This window comes from Galeopterus variegatus, unplaced genomic scaffold (assembly GCF_000696425.1).
Source record: "Galeopterus variegatus unplaced genomic scaffold, G_variegatus-3.0.2 Scaffold1933, whole genome shotgun sequence".
In the NCBI taxonomy this organism is placed as follows: Eukaryota; Metazoa; Chordata; class Mammalia; order Dermoptera; family Cynocephalidae; genus Galeopterus; species Galeopterus variegatus.
This window is the reverse complement of record NW_007728044.1, coordinates 117300-136996: the sequence shown is the minus strand read 5'-3', so window position 1 is coordinate 136996 and position 19697 is coordinate 117300. Positions and strand designations below refer to the sequence as shown.

Sequence of the window (19697 nt, the reverse complement as noted above, 5' to 3'; positions counted from 1 at the left end):
ATTGCAGAATAGAGTGTTTATGTGATGTTTTGTAGGTACAGCTTTGTGGATAGCTGTGCACTGAGCTGTCTTACTGAAATGTGGGTGAGAGGATTTTGGTTGATACTAACCATCTTTGTATTTTGCTGTATTGCTTGTCTTTTTTTTCAATGATCATATATTCCATATTCAACTAGAAAAAACTCACAAAGCTATTTTAGTTCTGGAAAATAATAGCAACAGAAAGGATGTATAAAGAACTGGTGATAGTGGTTATCTCTACTGAGAGAGAGGAACTGAGGGGTAGAGGTGGGAACAAGACTTATTATATACTACTGTACCTATTGCATTTAAAAAGATCATATTAATGAATTGCTTCTTCAAGTAACATTTAAATCAAATCAAAACAAAAAACCCCTCAGCCTTAACAGGGTTATCTATATACTCTTGGTTCAGATATCAAAAAATAGGATTCTGTGAAATTAAGACCATCAGTTTTCAAAGAACTTGAATTAAGAATGGGCAACTATTTCCTTATTTGATAGTCTCAAGAAACTCAGAATTGTCTTTATGAGTCTGCATTGTAAGGAAGTAAGCAAAAATGAGTCTGTTAACTTTAATTTTGACCAGATTATTTTCTTAGGAATCATTTTCTGGAATATACTTTAAAGCAAAGTAAAATAAAATACATTTTGAAGATTTTTTCCCCCTAAAGCTGTGTACTGTTTAGTTAAAGTCAATGCATCGAACATTTATTTAGTGATATTAAAATGAATATCTACTGAAAATATCCTTTATGCATTTTTGAAATTATTCATCTTTTCCAGAATTTTCCAATGAAAAAAGTGCCCTGTAAGAAAGATGCAGCATCAGGTTCATTTTTTGCCAGAGACAATACTGCAAACTTCCTTCGATGGTGTAGGCACATTGGGGTTGATGAAACTTACCTTTTTGAATCTGAAGGTTTAGGTAAGTGTTTTTTTGTATCCCTCACTTGTAATTTTTCTTTCTTTCTTTCTTTTTTTTTTTTTGTCTTTTTCCGTGTCCGGCAACGGATCGCAACCCTCAGTGTTGCCCCCGTACCGGACCGGGGACCGGCAACGGGATTGCAACCCTCGGTGTTGCTCCTGCGCCTCGCTCAGCCAGTGAGCGGGAACCGGTCTGTACGTGGGATCCGAACCCTCGGGCGGGAGCAGTGTTGCCCCCGTACCGGACCGGGGACCGGCAACGGGATTGCAACCCTCGGTGTTGCTCCTGCGCCTCGCTCAGCCAGTGAGCGGGAACCGGTCTGTACGTGGGATCCGAACCCTCGGGCGGGAGCAGTGTTGCCCCCGTACCGGACCGGGGACCGGCAACGGGATTGCAACCCTCGGTGTTGCTCCTGCGCCTCGCTCAGCCAGTGAGCGGGAACCGGTCTGTACGTGGGATCCGAACCCTCGGGCGGGAGCGCCGCCGCGCTTCCCAAGCGGCGCACTTATCCAGTGCGCCACCGGGCCGGCCCCGTAATTTTTCTTTCTAAATAAGGACTCAAGTACCACATCTTTTTCCAAGAAAAAAATCTATACTTTATGTATATGTGAAACAATTAGAGAATCAGATACTAAATCAAATATATTAAGCCTTTCATTTATAGTTAAAGATTATGCATATCTAGAATATCCTAAATATATTTTATTTCCTAAGTGAGTTGGCTACAGGAAGTTTCTGGAATAAAGTTTTACTAATTTATATTTGCATGAAGAATTACTCTACCAAGTCTAAATTACTGGTAATTTCTTTTTAACCAGATAATTACAGAAGTAACAGAAGGCCAAATGATGTGTACTCATAGTATTTAGATTTACCTTGTAAACAACAGCTGTCAACTTGATTATCTAAATGGATTAATGCTTTTGACAATTTATTTTGAAAAGTCATGGTCTACTGAAGAATTATTGACATATTTTCTTATTTCCTTTAAGTCAATAGAAGCATCTGTGCAGTAACTAAAGTGGTAGTTATCTGACTAAGGTTTAGGCCATATATTTTTTTTTTTTTTGTCTTTTTTCCGTGTCCGGCAACGGATCGCAACCCTCAGTGTTGCCCCCGTACCGGACCGGGGACCGGCAACGGGATTGCAAGCCTCGGTGCTGCTCCCGCGCCTCGCTCAGCCAGTGAGCGGGAGCCGGTCTGTATGTGGGATCCGAACCCTCGGACGGGAGCGCCGCCGCGCTTCCCAAGCGGCGCACTATCCAGTGCGCCACCGGGCCGGCCCTAGGCCATATATTTTTTTTCAAAGCATTTATATATGTAGATACATATACATATATATGTGTACATAACACGCACACATAAACAGAATTTATAATGTTGCAATAGAAGCAGTAGCATACCAAGGACAGGGGCTGTAGGAGTTGTCTGCCCTGGTAGAGAGAAGTTTTATCTCTGACATATAGAATCGCTGGTTCATAGTGATAATAAAAAACAAATTGGCTTTCAGTTGGTTTTGTTATTGTTTTCAAATTCTCTACTGACAGTGCATACATACCCTTACTGCCTGCATGCGGGGTAAACTGCTCCCACTGCTACCCATTTGCTACGCCTCTGGATACTCCCATCCAGTAAACGATAAAGTATAATGGATTGCTATCTTACCCCTTAGTTTGCACCCTTCTTTAATCTAGGTATGCTGATTGTTATTGACAATGTAGTTGATTTAGTGGCACAGCCAGCTTCTAGAGAACAAAGGGAAGAGGAAATGCTTTGAATTCTCTAGTTTCCAGCTTATTGTTTCTTAAAGGACATAAAATTGTTGTATATTTCTCATTCTCAGTAGAAGGCATCTTCGGACTGTCAGGACTAAATAAAGCACTGTCAATACCAGTAATTCATTTTTAGGCATTGAACTGATGAACTAATGTTTTTACTCTCCAAAGGTCTCAGAGATGAGCTTTTTAATTTTTCACATTTTGCTAGGAGCTCAAGCAATTTTAAGGAACAAATATGCTACTTTATGCACTTCTAAGTGTTTAGAAAAACAAGATTAATAAAAATTTTAGGATAAATTCCTTTATTGGTATGAATTTTAAACTCAAATATAGGCCTTTTTATTGTTTTGAGATATAGTTTGTGCTTGGGGTATATAATAGATGCTCTTTATAAATCAAAGAACAACTGCCATTTCTATTGGCAATGTCAGTGTACATTGAATTCATCACATGTTGCATATTATTATAATAGGATTCAGGAGTTTCCTAGAGTTTCTAACTCCAAGGACTGGAACAGAAAGATAATCCATAACTATTACTTAGTGCATTTAGCACAAGTTCTATGATAGGGCTTTTATTTTTTTTTATTTTTATTTTTTTTAGGATCTCTGGTTTTTTTTTTTTTTTTCCTTTTTGTCTTTTTTCATGACCGGCAACGGATCGCAACCCTCAGTGTCGCGCCTGTACCGGACCGGACCGGCAACGGGATCGCAACCCTTGGTGTTGCGCCTGCACCGCACTCAGCCAGTGAGCGGGAACCGGTCTCCACATGGGATCCGAACCCTCGGTGGGAGCGCCGCCGCGCTCCCAAGCGGCACACTCTCCAGTGCGCCACCGGGCTGGCCCTATTAGGTTCCTTTTTTAATGGCATTTTTAAAAATTGAGATATATGTCACATAACATGAAATTCATAATTTTAAAATGAATACTTCAGTGGTTTTTAGTATATTCACTGTGTTGTACAATCATCACCACTATCTAATTCCAGAACGTTTCTATCACCCCAAAATGAAAACTCATACCTATTAGCAATTAGTCCTAATCACTCTCTTCTCCAGTCCCCTGACAATCACTAATCTACTTTCTGTACCTATGGATTTGCATATTCTGGACATTTCATATAAATAGAATCATATAATATGTGGCCTTTTGTGTCTGACTCCTTTCACTTAGCATAATGATTTATGTTGTAGCACATAATAGTACTTTATTCCTTTTTTACAGCTGAATAATAGCCCATTGTATAGATATACTACATTTAAAAAATTTATTTATCAGCTGATGGACATTTGAATTGTTTCTACTTTTTGCCTATTATGAATAATGCCGCTATAAACATTTGTGTACAAGTTTTTGTTTGAAATATGTTTTTAATTCTCTCAGGTGTATATCTAGGGATGGAATTGCTGGTCATATGGTAACTCTATGTTTATCTTTTTGAGAAACCACCAACCTGTTTTCACAGTGGCTTCACCATTTCACATTTTCACCAGCAGTGTGCAAGGGTTCCAATTTCTCCACATCCTTGCCAACACTTCTCATTGTCTGGTTTTCTCATTTGTTTGGTTTTTGTTTTATTATGACCATCCTAGTGGATGTGAAGTGGTTTGTCATTGTGGTTTTGATTTGCATTCCTCTAATGACATTGAGCATCATTTATGTGCTTATTGGCCATTTGTATGTCTTCTTTGGAGAAATGTCTATTCAAATTCTTTGCTCATTTTTTTAAGTGGATCATTTATCTTTTTTGTTGGTTTGCAAGAGTTTTTTGTATGTTCTAGATACTAGGCCCTTATCAGATATGATTTGCAAATATTCTCTTCTATTCTTTGGGTTGTCTTTTCACTTTCTTGATAGTGTCCTTTGATACACAAGGTTTTAAATTTTGATGAGGTTTAATTTATCTATTTTTTCTTTGCTTATGCTTTTGGTGTCATATATAAAAAAAATCATTGCCTAATCAAGGTCATGTATATTTTTAACCTATGTTTCCTTCTAAGAGTTTTATAGTTTTAGCTCTTACATTTAGGTCTTTGATCCATTTTGAATTAATTTTTGTATATGATGTGAGGTAAGGACTCAAATTCATTCTTTTAATGTAGATATCCAGTTGCCCAACACCATTTGTTGAAAAGACTGTTCTTTCTCCATTGAATTGTCTTGGCAGCCTTGTTGAAAATAATTGAATATAAACATATGGTGTTTTTCCTGAATGAAGTTCTATTCCATTGGTGTATATGTCTATCCGTATGCCAGCAATACACCGTCTTGATTACTGTTTTGAAATTAGGAAGTTTGAGTCCTCCAACTGTTTTTCTTTTTCAAGATTGTTTTGGCTAGTCTGTGCTGCTTCCAATTCCGTATTAATTTTATTGATATTTCCATTTCTGGAAAAAAAGGCTTTTGGAATTTTGATACGGACTACATTGAAGTCTAGTTAAATTTGGGAAATGTTACCATCTTAACAATATTGTCTTTCAGTCAATGAACATCAGTGGGTTGTATTTATATTTATTTATGTATTTAATTTCTTTCAACAATGTTTTGTAGTTTTCCATGTACAAGTCTTATACTTCTTTGGTTAAATTTATTTCTAAGTACTTGATTCTTTTTGAAGATATTGTAAATGGAACTATTTTTTAAATTTCATTTTCAGATTGTTCATTTCCAGTGTATGCAACTAATTTTTGCGTATTGTGTTATATCCTGCATTTTTGCTGAACTTGCTTATTAGCTCCAATAGTTTTTTGTAGATTCTTTTGGGTTTTCTATATGTAGGATTATGTCATACATAACTGGGATAGTTTTCCTTCTTTCTTTTCAATCTGGGTGCCTGTTATTTCTTTTTCTTGCCTAAATGCTGTGGCTAGAACCTGTAGTACAATGATGAATAGCCGTGGTAAGAGTGGACATCCTTGTCTTTTGCCTGGTCTTGGGAGGAAGACTTTCGATCTTTTACCTTCAAGAATGATATTATCTGTGGTTATTTCATAGATGCCTTTTATCAGATTGAGAAAGTTCTCTTCTATTCCTAGTTTGTTGTTTTATTTTTTATTTTTTTTTTAAATCATGAAAGGGTGTTGGATTTTGTCAAATACTTTGTCTATAGAGATAATTATGTGTTTCTTTTCTGTTATTCTATTAATGGTGTATCACATTGATTGATTTTTATATGTTGAACTAAGTTTGCATTCCTGGCATAAGTCCCACTTGGTCATGGTGTATACTTCTTTTTATATGCTGCAGGATTTGGTTTGCCAATATTTTGTTGAAGATTTTTATATCTATATTCATAACGGATAATGATCTTTAGTTTTCTTATGATGTCTTCATCTGGCTTTGGTATCAGGGTAATGCTGGCATTATAGAATGTTAAGAAGTGTTCCGTCCTCTTCTATTTTTGTGAGAGTTTGAGAAAGATAGCACATAGTCCTGTGCTAAAGATATTTTAGAATAAAATTGAGGTGACATCTCTTCTAACAGTATCTCCTCTTGAGAGATGATCTGAAATATAAATAATTTAATGTTACTAGGCCCTAACTTTTTAGTCTTAAAATGCCATACAGATAAGGGTTTGTGGTAAATTTTTATCCTCTTCTTGTTAGCTGTTTTTTGTTTGTTTTAGAAATTGAGTTAGAAGTTCTATTTTTAAATAGTTATGGAAGATAACATTATGTAGAGAAAATAAAAATGTCTTTTCTAAGTCTTCTCCAAATAAGTAAAGCCCCTGTCTTCATTATTCTTTTCTTTTACTCTCTTTCATGCCAGAAATATATTTCCCTATTTAATTCTGCTGCTTGAAATATGTGGTCTTATTTTCCACAGTTTTGCACAAAGATCCAAGACAGGTGTATCTTTGTCTTCTTGAAATTGGTCGAATTGTGTCAAGGTATGTATTCTACACTATTTCAGAATTTCACTGCCATAAACATTTTTAAAGCTACTTAATTTTAGCTTAGAACACTATTTTCTGTAAATGAAATAATTCTTGATAAAAATAAAGTAACCTAATTTTCTATTTTATCTTTCCTTTTCTTTATTAATTTTGTTCTATTTACATGAGCATATGTCAACATCTCCTTTCTCAATATAGTTTGCCTTCATTTAATATTAAACTGTATAGAGTGTGGTGATAACACCAAGGTCAAAAGTTTGGATCCCTGTACTGGCCAGCCACCAAAAAAAAAAAAGTAATAATAATATTAAACTGTGAAAGTGGTTACTTAAGTCTTTCAGATTAAGAAAAGAGTAAGAGCTTGCAGTGTTAAAGCAGTTCAAGGCAAAGCAAGTGCTCAGAACACAGAAAGGATCTGATAAGAAGGCTGAGGCTTGGTGTCTCCTCTATCTACTCCAGCCCCATCTTTACTCACCAGCTGATTTTAAAGCTGCCTTTCAGGATTCCAGGTAGAATATTGGGAGCATCCAGTAAACCAAATATATGGTATGATATGAAGATTATAATCTGGGTTTTTGGCAATTTGTGAGATGTTAAAAAGCATTTCCAGATGTCACAGTAAAACAGTTGCTAGAAGAGAATCATGTAGATTTTGCTTTAAAAATAATTTGTCTTGATATGCACAGAGAAGTGCTTAGGTTAACTTTGCCTGAATGATCAGATCTCCTGGTTGGTTTTCAGATATGGGGTTGAGCCACCAGTATTAGTAAAACTTGAGAAAGAAATTGAGTTAGAAGAGACCTTGCTTAATACTTCTGGGCCTGAAGATTCCATCAGGATTCCAAAATCATGCTGTCAGCATGAAGAGCTACATGAAGCTGTAAGTAATTGCCACACTCTTTTTTGACTATGATTCCTTGAAGTCTTATATTTTTATGCCCTTTAGTTTGTTACAGGTGATGCTATGTTTGAAAAATGTTTCTTTTTCAAAATGTACACCAGTACTAATCTTCACTTCCCGATAAGTTCAGAGCACTGTATTGTAAAGGTGATTTGTTGTTTTTTGTGTATGATGAGGAAGGAATGTGTAGTTAGGTGTGATGAGGCAAATAGACTGGAACCCATTATGAAGGGTATTACAGGCCACAGGAATTCATTGATTAAAGGACTGTGTTCACACAGGAAGAAAGTACAGTGTTGAAATTTGCTAATAATCAAGGAAGTCAGATTAAAACAGCCATCAAATACCATTTGCTCCGTTAACAAAATTTTTGAAAATTGTGAAACCTGGTGCTGGTGTGTTCTCGTGAAACTAAGAGATTGCTATTGGCAATGGAAAATGATAGAAACTTTTGAAAAAAAATTAACAAATAGATAACAAAAGCTATAAAAAAATCTCTTTTTTATTTTTATTGTAACTGAAATGGGAAAAAATAGCATAAATGGAAGTATTTCTTGCACTATTACTTATAATGGTGAAAAATTGGAAGCAATGTAAATGCTCTCAAAAAGGGTAATGGCTTGGTAAATCTGGATTCATTATCTTAAAAGAATAATCATTTTATGTGATCATTATGATGACTGTAACAACAAGAAAAATGTTTATTATGTGAAAAATATGTATATATAGAGAAACTGTATAGAAACAAGGAAAGTGAAAATAATTGACAGTAATGTTGTGCCTTGTAGATTATTTTAATTTCTTTAGCTACTTCCTTTAAGTATGCAATAAACAAAACCAGAAAAAAGCATTTCTTATCCACAGCTCTTATTTCTTCTGGCTTACTGCCTTGTTTAGATTGTGGGCTAGTGCTGATTTGTACTGCTCAATGTAAGTGGTATTTGGATATTTTAAACAAGGAAAATAAGTGACTTCTGATATCTGCATTCTTGCTATGAAAACTAAAAGGGAACACATTTCTCTAAATATATATCTGCTATCTGAATACATTTAATGTCTACCTGTACATATGTGATCTACAGATATCTTGGGGTCATGTTTATGGTAAGGAACAATTATCTGATTCATCATTTAGGGTTGTGTTAAGAAGTATACAAATGCAATTCTATGTACTTAATGAAATTTTTATTGACAGAAAGTAGCGACTAAAAGAAATACCTCCTTTCAAATTACCTTGGTTAACTAATGTGTAAACATGATTCTAATAATTATAAACTCTTTACCTGAGTTCAGTTTGTTTTTAACCATTTTACACATATGGTATGTGTATGTAAGCCTATGAATGTGCATGCACATATGCACATTTACCCAGGCTATGAGCAAGATAAACCTGATTGAATGACTTATGAAAATCAGTTCTATTTGTTTATAAGCATGTTATTTTGTCAAGTGAACGGTATAGGGAAATAAGCAAATTCTGGACCCTTCTCATCAAGCCCTGGTGAATCCATGAGTGTCCATTTAGTTTGTATAATGAAGATGATCATATAATTTTCTATTACTGCTCAGCTAAATTGGGCATACACGAAGAGACTTTAACATCATGCCTGTGTTCAATTAAATGAATTTGTTTAGACATACTCTGAGTGACAAGTAAATGAGAAAAATATTCATGACCTTGATTTTTAAAAATGTAACTTTTAAAAAAGCCAAATATTTTCCATAATAGAGATATGTGACTTTTTTTTGATCAAAGATATTTCAACAAATATTTTCATTTAATCAATTTATCTTAATTTTATGTTTTAAATATGTGATTGAATTTATTTTATATTTACTGCAGTTCTACCATTTTAAAAAATATTTACTGCACTAAAAATTTCTGTAAACTCCTTGAGAGATAGAAGTAGTGTTTCCCATTGACTCCCATCTCCTCAGCAGATTGTTGAAACAGAGCGAGCACTTTCAGAAAAATTATTTTTGAATTGAAATTTTTAAGAACTTTACCCAGTCTTGGGTGAATTGATGTGACTTTGTCTTTGCCTATTTTAACAATAACTTTGAACAAACAGTATTAGGTTAGCACAGTGTTAAGGGACAGGTAAGAATTCCTACTTAGCCTTTATCTGACTAGCCCATCTTTGATTTGACAAAGATATATTAATTCAGGGATTAAAGCAATTAAAGCTTGATAATGAACTCACATTTCCAGAAACTCAGCAAATGAGTTTTGCATTGACTTACATGTTCGCAGACCTTCAATGGGGAGTGAGTTCACTCTGAGCCTGAGTGCACTTGGGTAGAGAGAGAGACTCAGCCTTCCTCACTGCTGGCATTTCTGTTACATTAGCAGTGCCAATCTCAGTATCTGTTAACTAGTAAAGGAGAAGAGATATTAAATTGTTAAACTGTCTTTGACTTTTTATCTTTGATTTTGATTTTCCTAGGTATCAAATAACATTGCATTTTAACTTTAAATTACTTTTTGTAACAAACACTAAATTTTGTTATTTATTTTTAATTTTAGGTTAGACATATTGCTGAAGATCCTCCTTGTAGCTGTTCTCATCGATTTTCTATTGAGTACTTGTCTGAAGGACGGTACCGACTAGGGGATAAAATACTGTTTATAAGAGTAAGTCCACTATTTACATCCTATTTACATAGATCTTGTTTTGAAATTGAGTTTATCGCTCTACTAATCTCTTTTTGCTCCCCTTTTACTTTTAAAAATATTGGAATAGAGGGTGCTATTAATGGAAGAATTTCACTGAACAGGAAAAATATGGAGTACTTGCTTTCATGAGAATATAATGAGTTTAAGTAAACACTTTTTTTTTTTTTTTAAAAAGATGACCGGTAAGGGGATCTTAACCCTTAACTTGGTGTTGTCAGCACCACGCTCAGCCAGTGAGCGAACCGGCCATCCCTATATGGGATCCGAACCCGGGGCCTTGGTGTTATCAGCACCGCACTCTCCCGAGTGAGCCACGGGCCGGCCTAAGTAAACACTTTTTAACACAGCAAACAACTAACTTCAGGGTAGCTATGATGATTTAGACATTGAATATAATTGGGGAAAAAGTCTTTGTACACCTCAGGTAACTTATACTATTTTTCAAATTTTCTAAAAAATAATTTTCTATCATAAGAAGAAAAAACAAAACATCTAATAAGATCAAATATCTGTAGTAAGAAAAAGAAATGGAAATGTTGCAGTTTACATACTTTGGGATTTAAGCATAAAATCTTTTTCTCATTGACACAGCATCAGTATGTATACCAGTATGCTGATATACCTGTTTATTTCCTTCCTTTGTCCCATCTGCAATTGATTGTCCCCTTTGCTGATAAGGAGATTGGAATTTCACCAGATCTGCATTTTTTCTACTTACAACACAATACAAGGCTGTTTTATTCCCAATGTAGGAGCATAGTATAAAAGTATTTGAAAATAGAATTTCATCCTCCAAATTTTCTGCTATTTCATATATTATCATTACTTCCCCACCTCCTACCCAACTACCCCCATGCATTTTTTATCTTTTAATTAGCTTTCTTTTTTTAGGGGAATATAATTTAGTGATGGTGCACAGAGCATGGGACTTAAAGAGTTAAAATTTGTGAGCAATCTTATACAATTGTGCATATTTTCCTCCTGAATGGACAGTGGCCTGAAATCCAGCTTGGGCTGTACTGGCAGAACCAAGGTGTGTCTTATCCCAATACCATTTGGGTTAGGGGCAGCCCAGTGCTTTTAAGACCAGGCCAAGCTGTGTGACTTGGGACAAATTCCTTAATCTCTCAGAGCCATAACTTTATCTGCAAAGAAGAACTAATAATAAATTATATCAAAGTGTTTTAAAGATTAAATTGATATAACACCTATAAAATAATTTATTAAATTGTAAAGTACAAAGTTTAGTCATTTTTATCTTTCTTCTATAATTATTTTTTTCTTTATTATAAAACTTTTCTCCCCGTAAGTCCCCATTTCTCCTTCTCTCCCTCTCCTTCCCTTTCTCCTCTCACTTTGCTTCCTTCAATATTTAACTCTTCATTGAACAGTATGACCTTTGCAATTTTGTATATTAATAACTGGAATTTTGAGGATGCAAGTTATATGTAAAATGCCTTCCTTACAAATTAGAGGACTGTGTATTGTTAGTTGCATAATTCAACATTAATTAAATTTGTTATATGAATAACACAAGAAAGAGACTGTGAGTTTGTAGTGAAGCTGTGGCAAATACTCTGAATTTCATAGATCACAGACATCACAAATTGTGACTGCTAATGAATTGTAACTGTAAATAAACCTCAGTTTTACAGCTTTATTTTTCACTTTCTTCTGAGAGCAGATGCTTCATGGAAAACATGTCATGGTCCGTGTTGGTGGAGGCTGGGATACTCTTCAAGGATTTTTGCTTAAATATGACCCCTGTCGAATATTACAGTTTGCTACACTAGAACAAAAAATTCTAGCATTTCAAAAAGGAGTTTCTAATGAAAGTGTTCCTGATTTGCCTGCCAGAACACCTCAGCCTCCTGAGATGAATCCTTTGTCAGCAGTTAACATGTTTCAGAAGCAAAATTCAAAACCTGGCACACCAGTTGGTATTCCAAGGAGCAAAGAAAAGCTGGTACATCCACCAGGTGTATTGCTGCCAGCATCCTCACTGAAAGGAGGTAATCTGGGCTCCGTGTCAGTTCGTTCTAAATTTATAAATTCTCCAGCAGCGTCTTCTCATCTTAAAGTCAAGTCTTCAAAAAGCATAACAAAGAAACCACATGCTCCTTCAAACAATGTATCATCTTCACTTGCTTCCTTAAATCCAGTAGATAAAAACACTTCTTCACCAGCTTTATCAAGAACTGCGTCTTGTGTATCTAAGTCATTGAGAAAATGTATCACATCCCCCAATACTCCTAAAGCCAAGGTTATTCCAGCCCAGAATTCAAGAGATCTGCCTGAATCTACACTTTTGCCAAATAAGTGTTCTGGAAAAATTGAATCAAAGTATTTGAAACACAATCATAATTCTTCCAGGGATGATGCAGTATTTCACTCAGCTGCACATTTAAATTCATCATCTAAGTGTCCAAAACAACCCAAAGCAAATTTTTATGTAAGGCCTAAACCTTCTCCTTCTTTCCAGTCCCATACAAAAATGACAAAACCCAGTTCCAGAACCATAGCCACAGGTCTAGGAACGCGGTCTCAGCCATCTGATGGAGTCCTACAAACAGGGGCAATCCCGGCACAGAAACTTAAATCAGCCTTAAATTTAGATCAGCCAGTTTCGGTATCTTCAGTTTCTCCTGCAAAAGTTGCACAGGAATTGAAAGATAAGAAAATAGTTTCAGTTACCAAAAAGCAGGCTCAGAATAAAAGCTCATGCCAGAAGACAGGAGCAAGCTCCTCAAAGTCTCCTGGCCGTACCCCACTGTCCATCATGAGTCTTCCTCAGTCTTCTGCCAAAGCCCAAACTGCACCAAAGTCAACACAGACTGCCACTAAGGGCCAGTATTCAGCTAAAGGGCCTCCCAAAAGTGGAAAAACCCCAGTTTCTACCAGGAAACCATCTTCATCTGGTAAGGAAGCAGATAGTGGAGATAAGAAACCTACTGCAAAGAAAAAGGAAGATGATGACCATTATTTTGTTATGACTGGAAGTAAGAAACCTAGAAAATAAATACATATATCATTTTAAGAAAACAGGAAAGGATCAGAGTGAATGTGTTAGCTTCACATCTTAAAAGTGTCTCCTGTTTGTGTTTGTCCAAATAGGTACAGACATTAAGTACAAGACGGGAGATGGAGGTTGGGGATGGGAGTAGAGGATGGGTTGAAGAGAGGGCTGATCAGAACTCACATATCTGAATTTACCAGAAGGTACCCTTCAGAGGCAAACAGTTGTAGGATTATTGCAAGTTTCTTATTGGTAATAGACATGTATATGATTTTCAGTTCATAGCATCTTTGTTCATATCTGCCTTTTAAGGGAAATGTAAAAGTCAAATAACACTACTAGAATTATCACTGTAGTTGGTGTATTTTTGAAAATGTATTAGTTATGGAAGTTATATACCTGTTATAGCAGTGGTGCTCTTAATATTAATTGTTTCATTTTATTAGAAAAGCAACAGTTTGGCACTTGTCTGACAGAAAGGATCTAATTTAATTTCCTAATCAGGATTGCATGATCCAGCAATACTGAGTACCAATGGCTGCTGCTGATTAGCTTGCCATCACTCCTCATTATTTAAATTTATTTTAGCTTTCTAAATCAGAAGGACCTGATTTTTTTATAAAAAACCTGGCTTATATTAACATTGGTAATATTTTGTTACCAATATTTTTGGTAAAAAAACAAAAACAAGTTAACTTATTGAAATATAAACTGAAATTTCGTAACAACAACAACATGATTTTTAATATATTATCTATAAAAGTTAAACACCTTATATTTTAGATGGATGTCATGTGATGTGACAGGGAAACTGATTTTGTAGATTTTAGCATATTAAAAATATTTTTTAATAATGTAATTTCCTATGATTCAGATATAAATTTTTACATTAAAATGTTTTAACATCAGAATTATGTTTTAACAGTCTTAAAACTAAAGGTGGCCTTGTTAGTTCAGTTGGTTAGACCGCAACCTTATAAAAGTCAGAGGTTTGGATCCGCATACTGGCTAGCCACCAAAAAATAGAAAAAAGAAAGACAGTCTTCAAATTAAGATATTATAAGAATCTTAGAGTAATGCTATATAAAAGCTATCAGGTGATAGTTATTTTTTCTTTTGCTGGCACAACAATGCCAGTTTTAATTAGATTCTTCTAGTTATGTTCATTTTCTTTAATAAAGTCATGCTGCCTTCCGTTTTCCAATGGCAAGTGGATAGCAGTGTGCAGCATTTTCTACTCTGTAGGCAGATTGTCTCAAGGAACATATCCAGGTCATGGAATGACTGCATAGACTCCATCGATCTAAGATGATCCTTTCAAATAATTTATTTTTTAATGGATTGTGACTATTTTAAAAAATTATTAATGTACTTTGAGAAGTTTTAAGGGTATTTTAAATAACTATACAGTGTTATAATTTGTCCCAAATTATTATATTGAGGTTTGTGTTTCTCTATTTGTTTTTAACTAAAATGTGTTTTCTAAAGAATAAAATAATAGTTTACACAAATGTATCATAGAATAAGCATCTTGAGCTGGCTACTAATGTTCTGTATATTACAAAGCAAGAAAACTTTGCATGAAAATAAGTGATCTTTGCCCAAGGAATACAGTTAAAATCAAAGACACATGTAGGTTAGTTTTTGAAATAATTGATGCTTCTCCTCTTAAATGAGACAGTCACCAAATATTTGGTTTAATTCTGCTATTGATCTGGGCATTGAGAGAGACAATATTTACATCTTAGGAAAGTGAAGTTAGTGTTCACGAGGCGCTAGAAGCTTCACTTTTTTAGTTCAGAAATACTTAATGCATCTTGCAGAGAGGAAGAATTTTACCTTCAAGAAGGAGTTTATTCCCTTGTAAGACCAAACCATACTTTTGTTATCAGTAACTGTTAGAACTTTAAAAAAAAAAAGTAAATGGTGGTATAGCCCGCCTATGAGTCAAAGTAGATTTTACAATATGTAAACATTAACATTTGTGTTGAGAATAATCAGGAATAAAAATATTCCATAGGCATCTGGCAACAAATTCCAGAACTAACCAAAGAATTGTTTATTTGAAAAATTGGAAGCCAATTTATAAGTAGCTCTATTCTTTAATAGTAGGAAATTTCTCCATGTCTAATGAATTTTTATTTATGTATAGCTTATCCTTCTAAAATAAAGGTTTTGTCTGAATAAATAATTCCTGAAAAACAATTAACTTATTCAAATATATTTTGAAATTCTCCTAAAGAGTTAGTGTTTCTAACCATTTTCACAATTTTTCAAAGACTTTATTTACATCATTGAAGTTGGAAAGAAGTTTTCATTTCTTCTTAATAAAAGTGCAAGATTTTTGAATAAGTTTTTTGTGTTTAATATTTAATAAAATGAGTATAATACTAACTGAAGTACCTAGAAGAAGAAATAAAGTGCTTTCAAAAAAATGGGATGTTTTTATTTTTCTTTGCTACAATCTGGTAATCTGACATATATAAAATTAAACCAGAGAAAAATGAAATGCTGATTATTTTTACATTGTTTGGGCTTAGAGTAGGTGTTTAAGATTTATGTATTCAAAATGCTATGGTAAGTTAGATGACTTCTAATTTTCCTCTCCATACTGAGTTTATAATTCTTAATGGATAAGGGAATTTTTTGAGAAAAAATTATTTTTCCCTTTGTGATCTTTTTATTTCTATCTGATTTAAAATCTGTTACTTCTTTAAAAGGTTTCAGTAATAGGTTGTTATGATAAATTCTAACACCCAGGTTCACATACTGACTCCACCTGAATCCAAATTTGTCTATATTCTTTCCTTGTGCCAGTGGTATTTGTATGAAATTTTAACTTACATTTTCTCAAGTATTAAAGTTTAAACATTTATCAAGGTGTCATTGTGCTTTTTTGGTCTGTCCTGAATGCATTACAATCACTTGATTTATGTGGGAAATTGCATATATATGAAGCATTCATAATTTGAAAACAGTTTAATTCTTTTGCTATTTAAAATGCTCTTTTTACACTTGTAAAATTTGTTTCAGGGCTCCCAGGAGGTTTTAAGGCCTTGCTATTAAGCAACAGTGTTTTTTCCCCAGGTTGATGTACAGGCTAGAAATTTGTTCCAGAAAGACCAAACTGATATTTAATAATCTTTGAGATAGTATAAATAATTTATTAGTTATTAAAGTAGAATTCTATAAATCACAAAAGCGTTGTGCTCACAGAAGGCTACTGATAATAGGAGTTTCCAATTTCTAATTCCTGTAATCCTGTTTCAATTTCACACTTTGATACAGTGAGAATATTCTTGAAGTACTCTTCTTTTTGCTATATTTATGGCCAAAGCAATTATAAAAAGCACTTAATTCAATGTGTGTTTCCTGTGATGTTTCCAAAAAGAAAACAGAAAAACACATTTTAGACAAAATTTTTATTATATTTTCCTAAACCTTTGTGAACATAAAATTTTAAAACTTAAATTTACTTTATGAAATTTGGGGGAATATTTAGAAAATATTAAAACATTTGCCAGTAAATCTGAAAATATAAAGACATTTTATTAAATTTAATCTGTTTTGCTATAAATATACTGTTTTGTTCTTGTAAAAAATACAGTAAGATTTGATCTTGAGGAAATAATACATGCAAAAATTTAGCTATGTTAATCATAGCATACAGTTAATATTTGTATTGCCATAAGATAAAATACCATACAGTCATTAAAAATGATGTAGAGATTAATTTACCTTAAAAGTAGTGCATATGGTGATGAAATGATTTGTTTTAAGAGACTGCAGTGATAAAACATTAATATATAATATTTCTTAATTTTCTGCATTTGGCCAGGAACAGCACAGTACCTGTTACATGGTATGTGTTAATAAATGTATCTATTTATCTCTTGTGGTAAGTCTTTTAGGGTTTCATGTTATATATTTTATTTAATATGAACAATTTTCTTAAATTACTTTAGATAAATTATTTGACATTATTATATTGGAATGAACAAATACAATAGAATGAATGAAAGTTTGGAATGACTGTTGAGGACCTCTAGTGGTCAAATGTGGCAGTGCTGAGATAATACTCAAATCATGCACACAAATCATTTAATATCTACTGAGTGTGGAGGTTGCTATGGAAGATAGAAAGTGGAATAAGACAGTCATATTCAAGAACCTGGGGTTTATATAGCACTTTGCAAGTCACAAAACACTTTTAATTGTGTAACATCCACTCTTCTCAACAATTCCATGAGATGGGTATTATCTGTGTTAGGATGTAAGCACTGTAAAGGCAGGAATTGCATCTGTTTTGTTTACCACTGTGTTCCCAAAGCCTAAATCAATGCCTGGCACATAGTAGGCCTTCAGTAACTATTTGTTAATGAATGAATGAAGGAGCTCTTTTTACAGATGAGGAAACTAAGGCTCAAGAAAGGACAGTTATTTAGTAAATACTAAAATACCTACTGGGATTAATTAATTGAATTTTATTTAAAGGATAATTTTTTTCTACTTATTTATACTTTTCTACAAACTGTTAAGTTGCTCTCCATGTTAATGTAATACAGAAAACAGGACTTTGTGGTATGTTTTTAAAAAATCTTGAATATCACCTCTTGCTTTTGTTTTTATTTCTTAGAAAAATCTTGATTTAATTGTTTTTGAAATATTGTAAACTTGAAGTTTTAGAGATTAGCATACCCTTATGTTTTTAGTTTAATTAATATTTATAAAGCACTTCACTATGTTCGAAGCATTGTTATTGGAACCATGAATTACTGCATTCAATCTTTGGGACAATACAATAAAGTAAAGATGCTCTGTAAATATTAAGTAGATAAATGAAAGAAAAACTCGAGGGTACTTCAAAAAGTTCGTGGAAAAATAGAATTAAAAGATAATATAAGTCTTTCCATGGCTTTTTGAAGTACCCTCGTAAGTTAAATCTAACATGAAATACTTATATTAGCAATTAAAATCAATTTCCTGACAATGCGACGGAAATAGATATTAGTAAAAGTTACTGTAGGTGGTTCTAGAAACTCCTTTTTAAAAAACATTTTAAAATAAGTGATTATCTTGTGAGTGAGCAGGTTTCATATGCTTCTTCCAAAAAGGAACACATAAATTTAAATTTCTCTCACACAGCCTTGAAAATGTGATACAAAGTTATGCTATGTAGAGCCCTTCAATAATTCATTGCACCGTGCTGGGTGTGCAGGAGTTCAAGCTAAACTGTGGTGTATATTGGAAGAGGTGTGGGACATGACACTTTTAATTTGATTTGATTTTAATCTCAAGCAGTGAAATAAAATGAAGGCAAGTGCCTACAAACAGTGATTTGCAGTAGTATTCATTTACCTTAAGCATCAGCAAAAGCAATTTTTTAAAGTTTATGAAGCCCCATGTCCCCTTGCAGGTCACATGTCCCTGCTGAGAAGTATAGCCTTTGAAATCTATGAGGCTCAAAGGGCAACTTAAAAAGGGAGAATAGTTCGAGTTTTAAGAGGACATTCCAGCAGGAGATGAGAGCCAGGCGCTGTTCCTTTCACTCTGCCTCGTCCCCCATTCCTACTCTTCACCTGGCTCACAGTAATTCTTCCTGTGTCAGCTTAACTATCACTTACTCAGAAGCTTCCAGACCTTCCATGCGTGGGTTGGATGCCTCCAGTGTACTTTTTTCCCTACCTTACATTTTTCCTGTCATTGTATTGCACTGTAATTTCCCATTTACTTATCTAAATCTCTCACCAAACCTAGAGTGGGAATTCTGTGTCTCACTTGTTCACAATTGCATCTGCTGCATTTAGCACACTGCCTGAATGTTTGTGGAAGAAAGGAAAGAGGGCAGGAAATATCCTTTCACTGAAAGGAATAAACCGTCAGTACATGTAAAGTGAATCTCTAATTTTATGGACCCACCTACAGTGCAAGGATTTTTCCTGAGAAAATGTCATGGTGGAGTTTGAAGAAGACTGCAAACATAACCTGCTTATTTTTGGAGAGGAGCGGGGAGGAGAGAGGGTAGTAGTAATAAAGACAGGCCTTACAGATTTCTTTAGTTATGTTAACATTAGAGATTGTGACATTTTTGTAGAAGAAAAATGTTCGCAACATCTGAAATTACTATCCAGATTTTTGTTTTAAAATATTTATTTTCAGGGTTGTGTGAGGCTACTCTGAGCGTAACATTTTGATTTAGATTAGCAAATGTCCTGCCACTACTTAATTCAATCCTCTTGTTGAACAGATAAGGAATTCAGGCCAGGGAATTTGGTGATGTAGCTGGTAGTTTTAATTCCTTAAAACCAACCTCTGAGCAGCAGCGTAAAGTAAAAATGGTAGAGGTAGGTGTCCCGGGGGTTACATATCCCAGGTACTGGTCGTAATGGGTCCTCAAAGCATTGGGTCCAGCCCAGCAGATTCCTTGTATTACCAAATTTATGGTTGGTTCTGAAGCAACCTGCTTGGCCGCTGTGCAGTAA

At 34.2% G+C, this 19697-nt stretch overlaps 1 protein-coding gene across 2 annotated transcripts in view; it reads left to right on the top strand.

Annotated features, from left to right (window-relative positions):
- The window catches only part of GAS2L3 (growth arrest-specific 2 like 3), a 34324-nt gene extending 21092 nt beyond the window's left edge, over nt 1-13232 (top strand). Inside the window, exons 6-10 of one of the 2 annotated variants that reach the window (XM_008579632.1) lie at nt 807-948; nt 6552-6615; nt 7363-7501; nt 10050-10157; nt 11884-13232. In XM_008579632.1, coding sequence (XP_008577854.1) covers nt 807-948; nt 6552-6615; nt 7363-7501; nt 10050-10157; nt 11884-13218 — 1788 coding nt within the window. In that variant the 3' untranslated portion in view covers nt 13219-13232. The remainder of the gene's footprint in view (nt 1-806; nt 949-6551; nt 6616-7362; nt 7502-10049; nt 10158-11883) is intronic. The other variant, XM_008579633.1, reaches the window with a different exon arrangement.
- The last annotated feature ends 6465 nt before the right edge of the window (nt 13233-19697 follow it).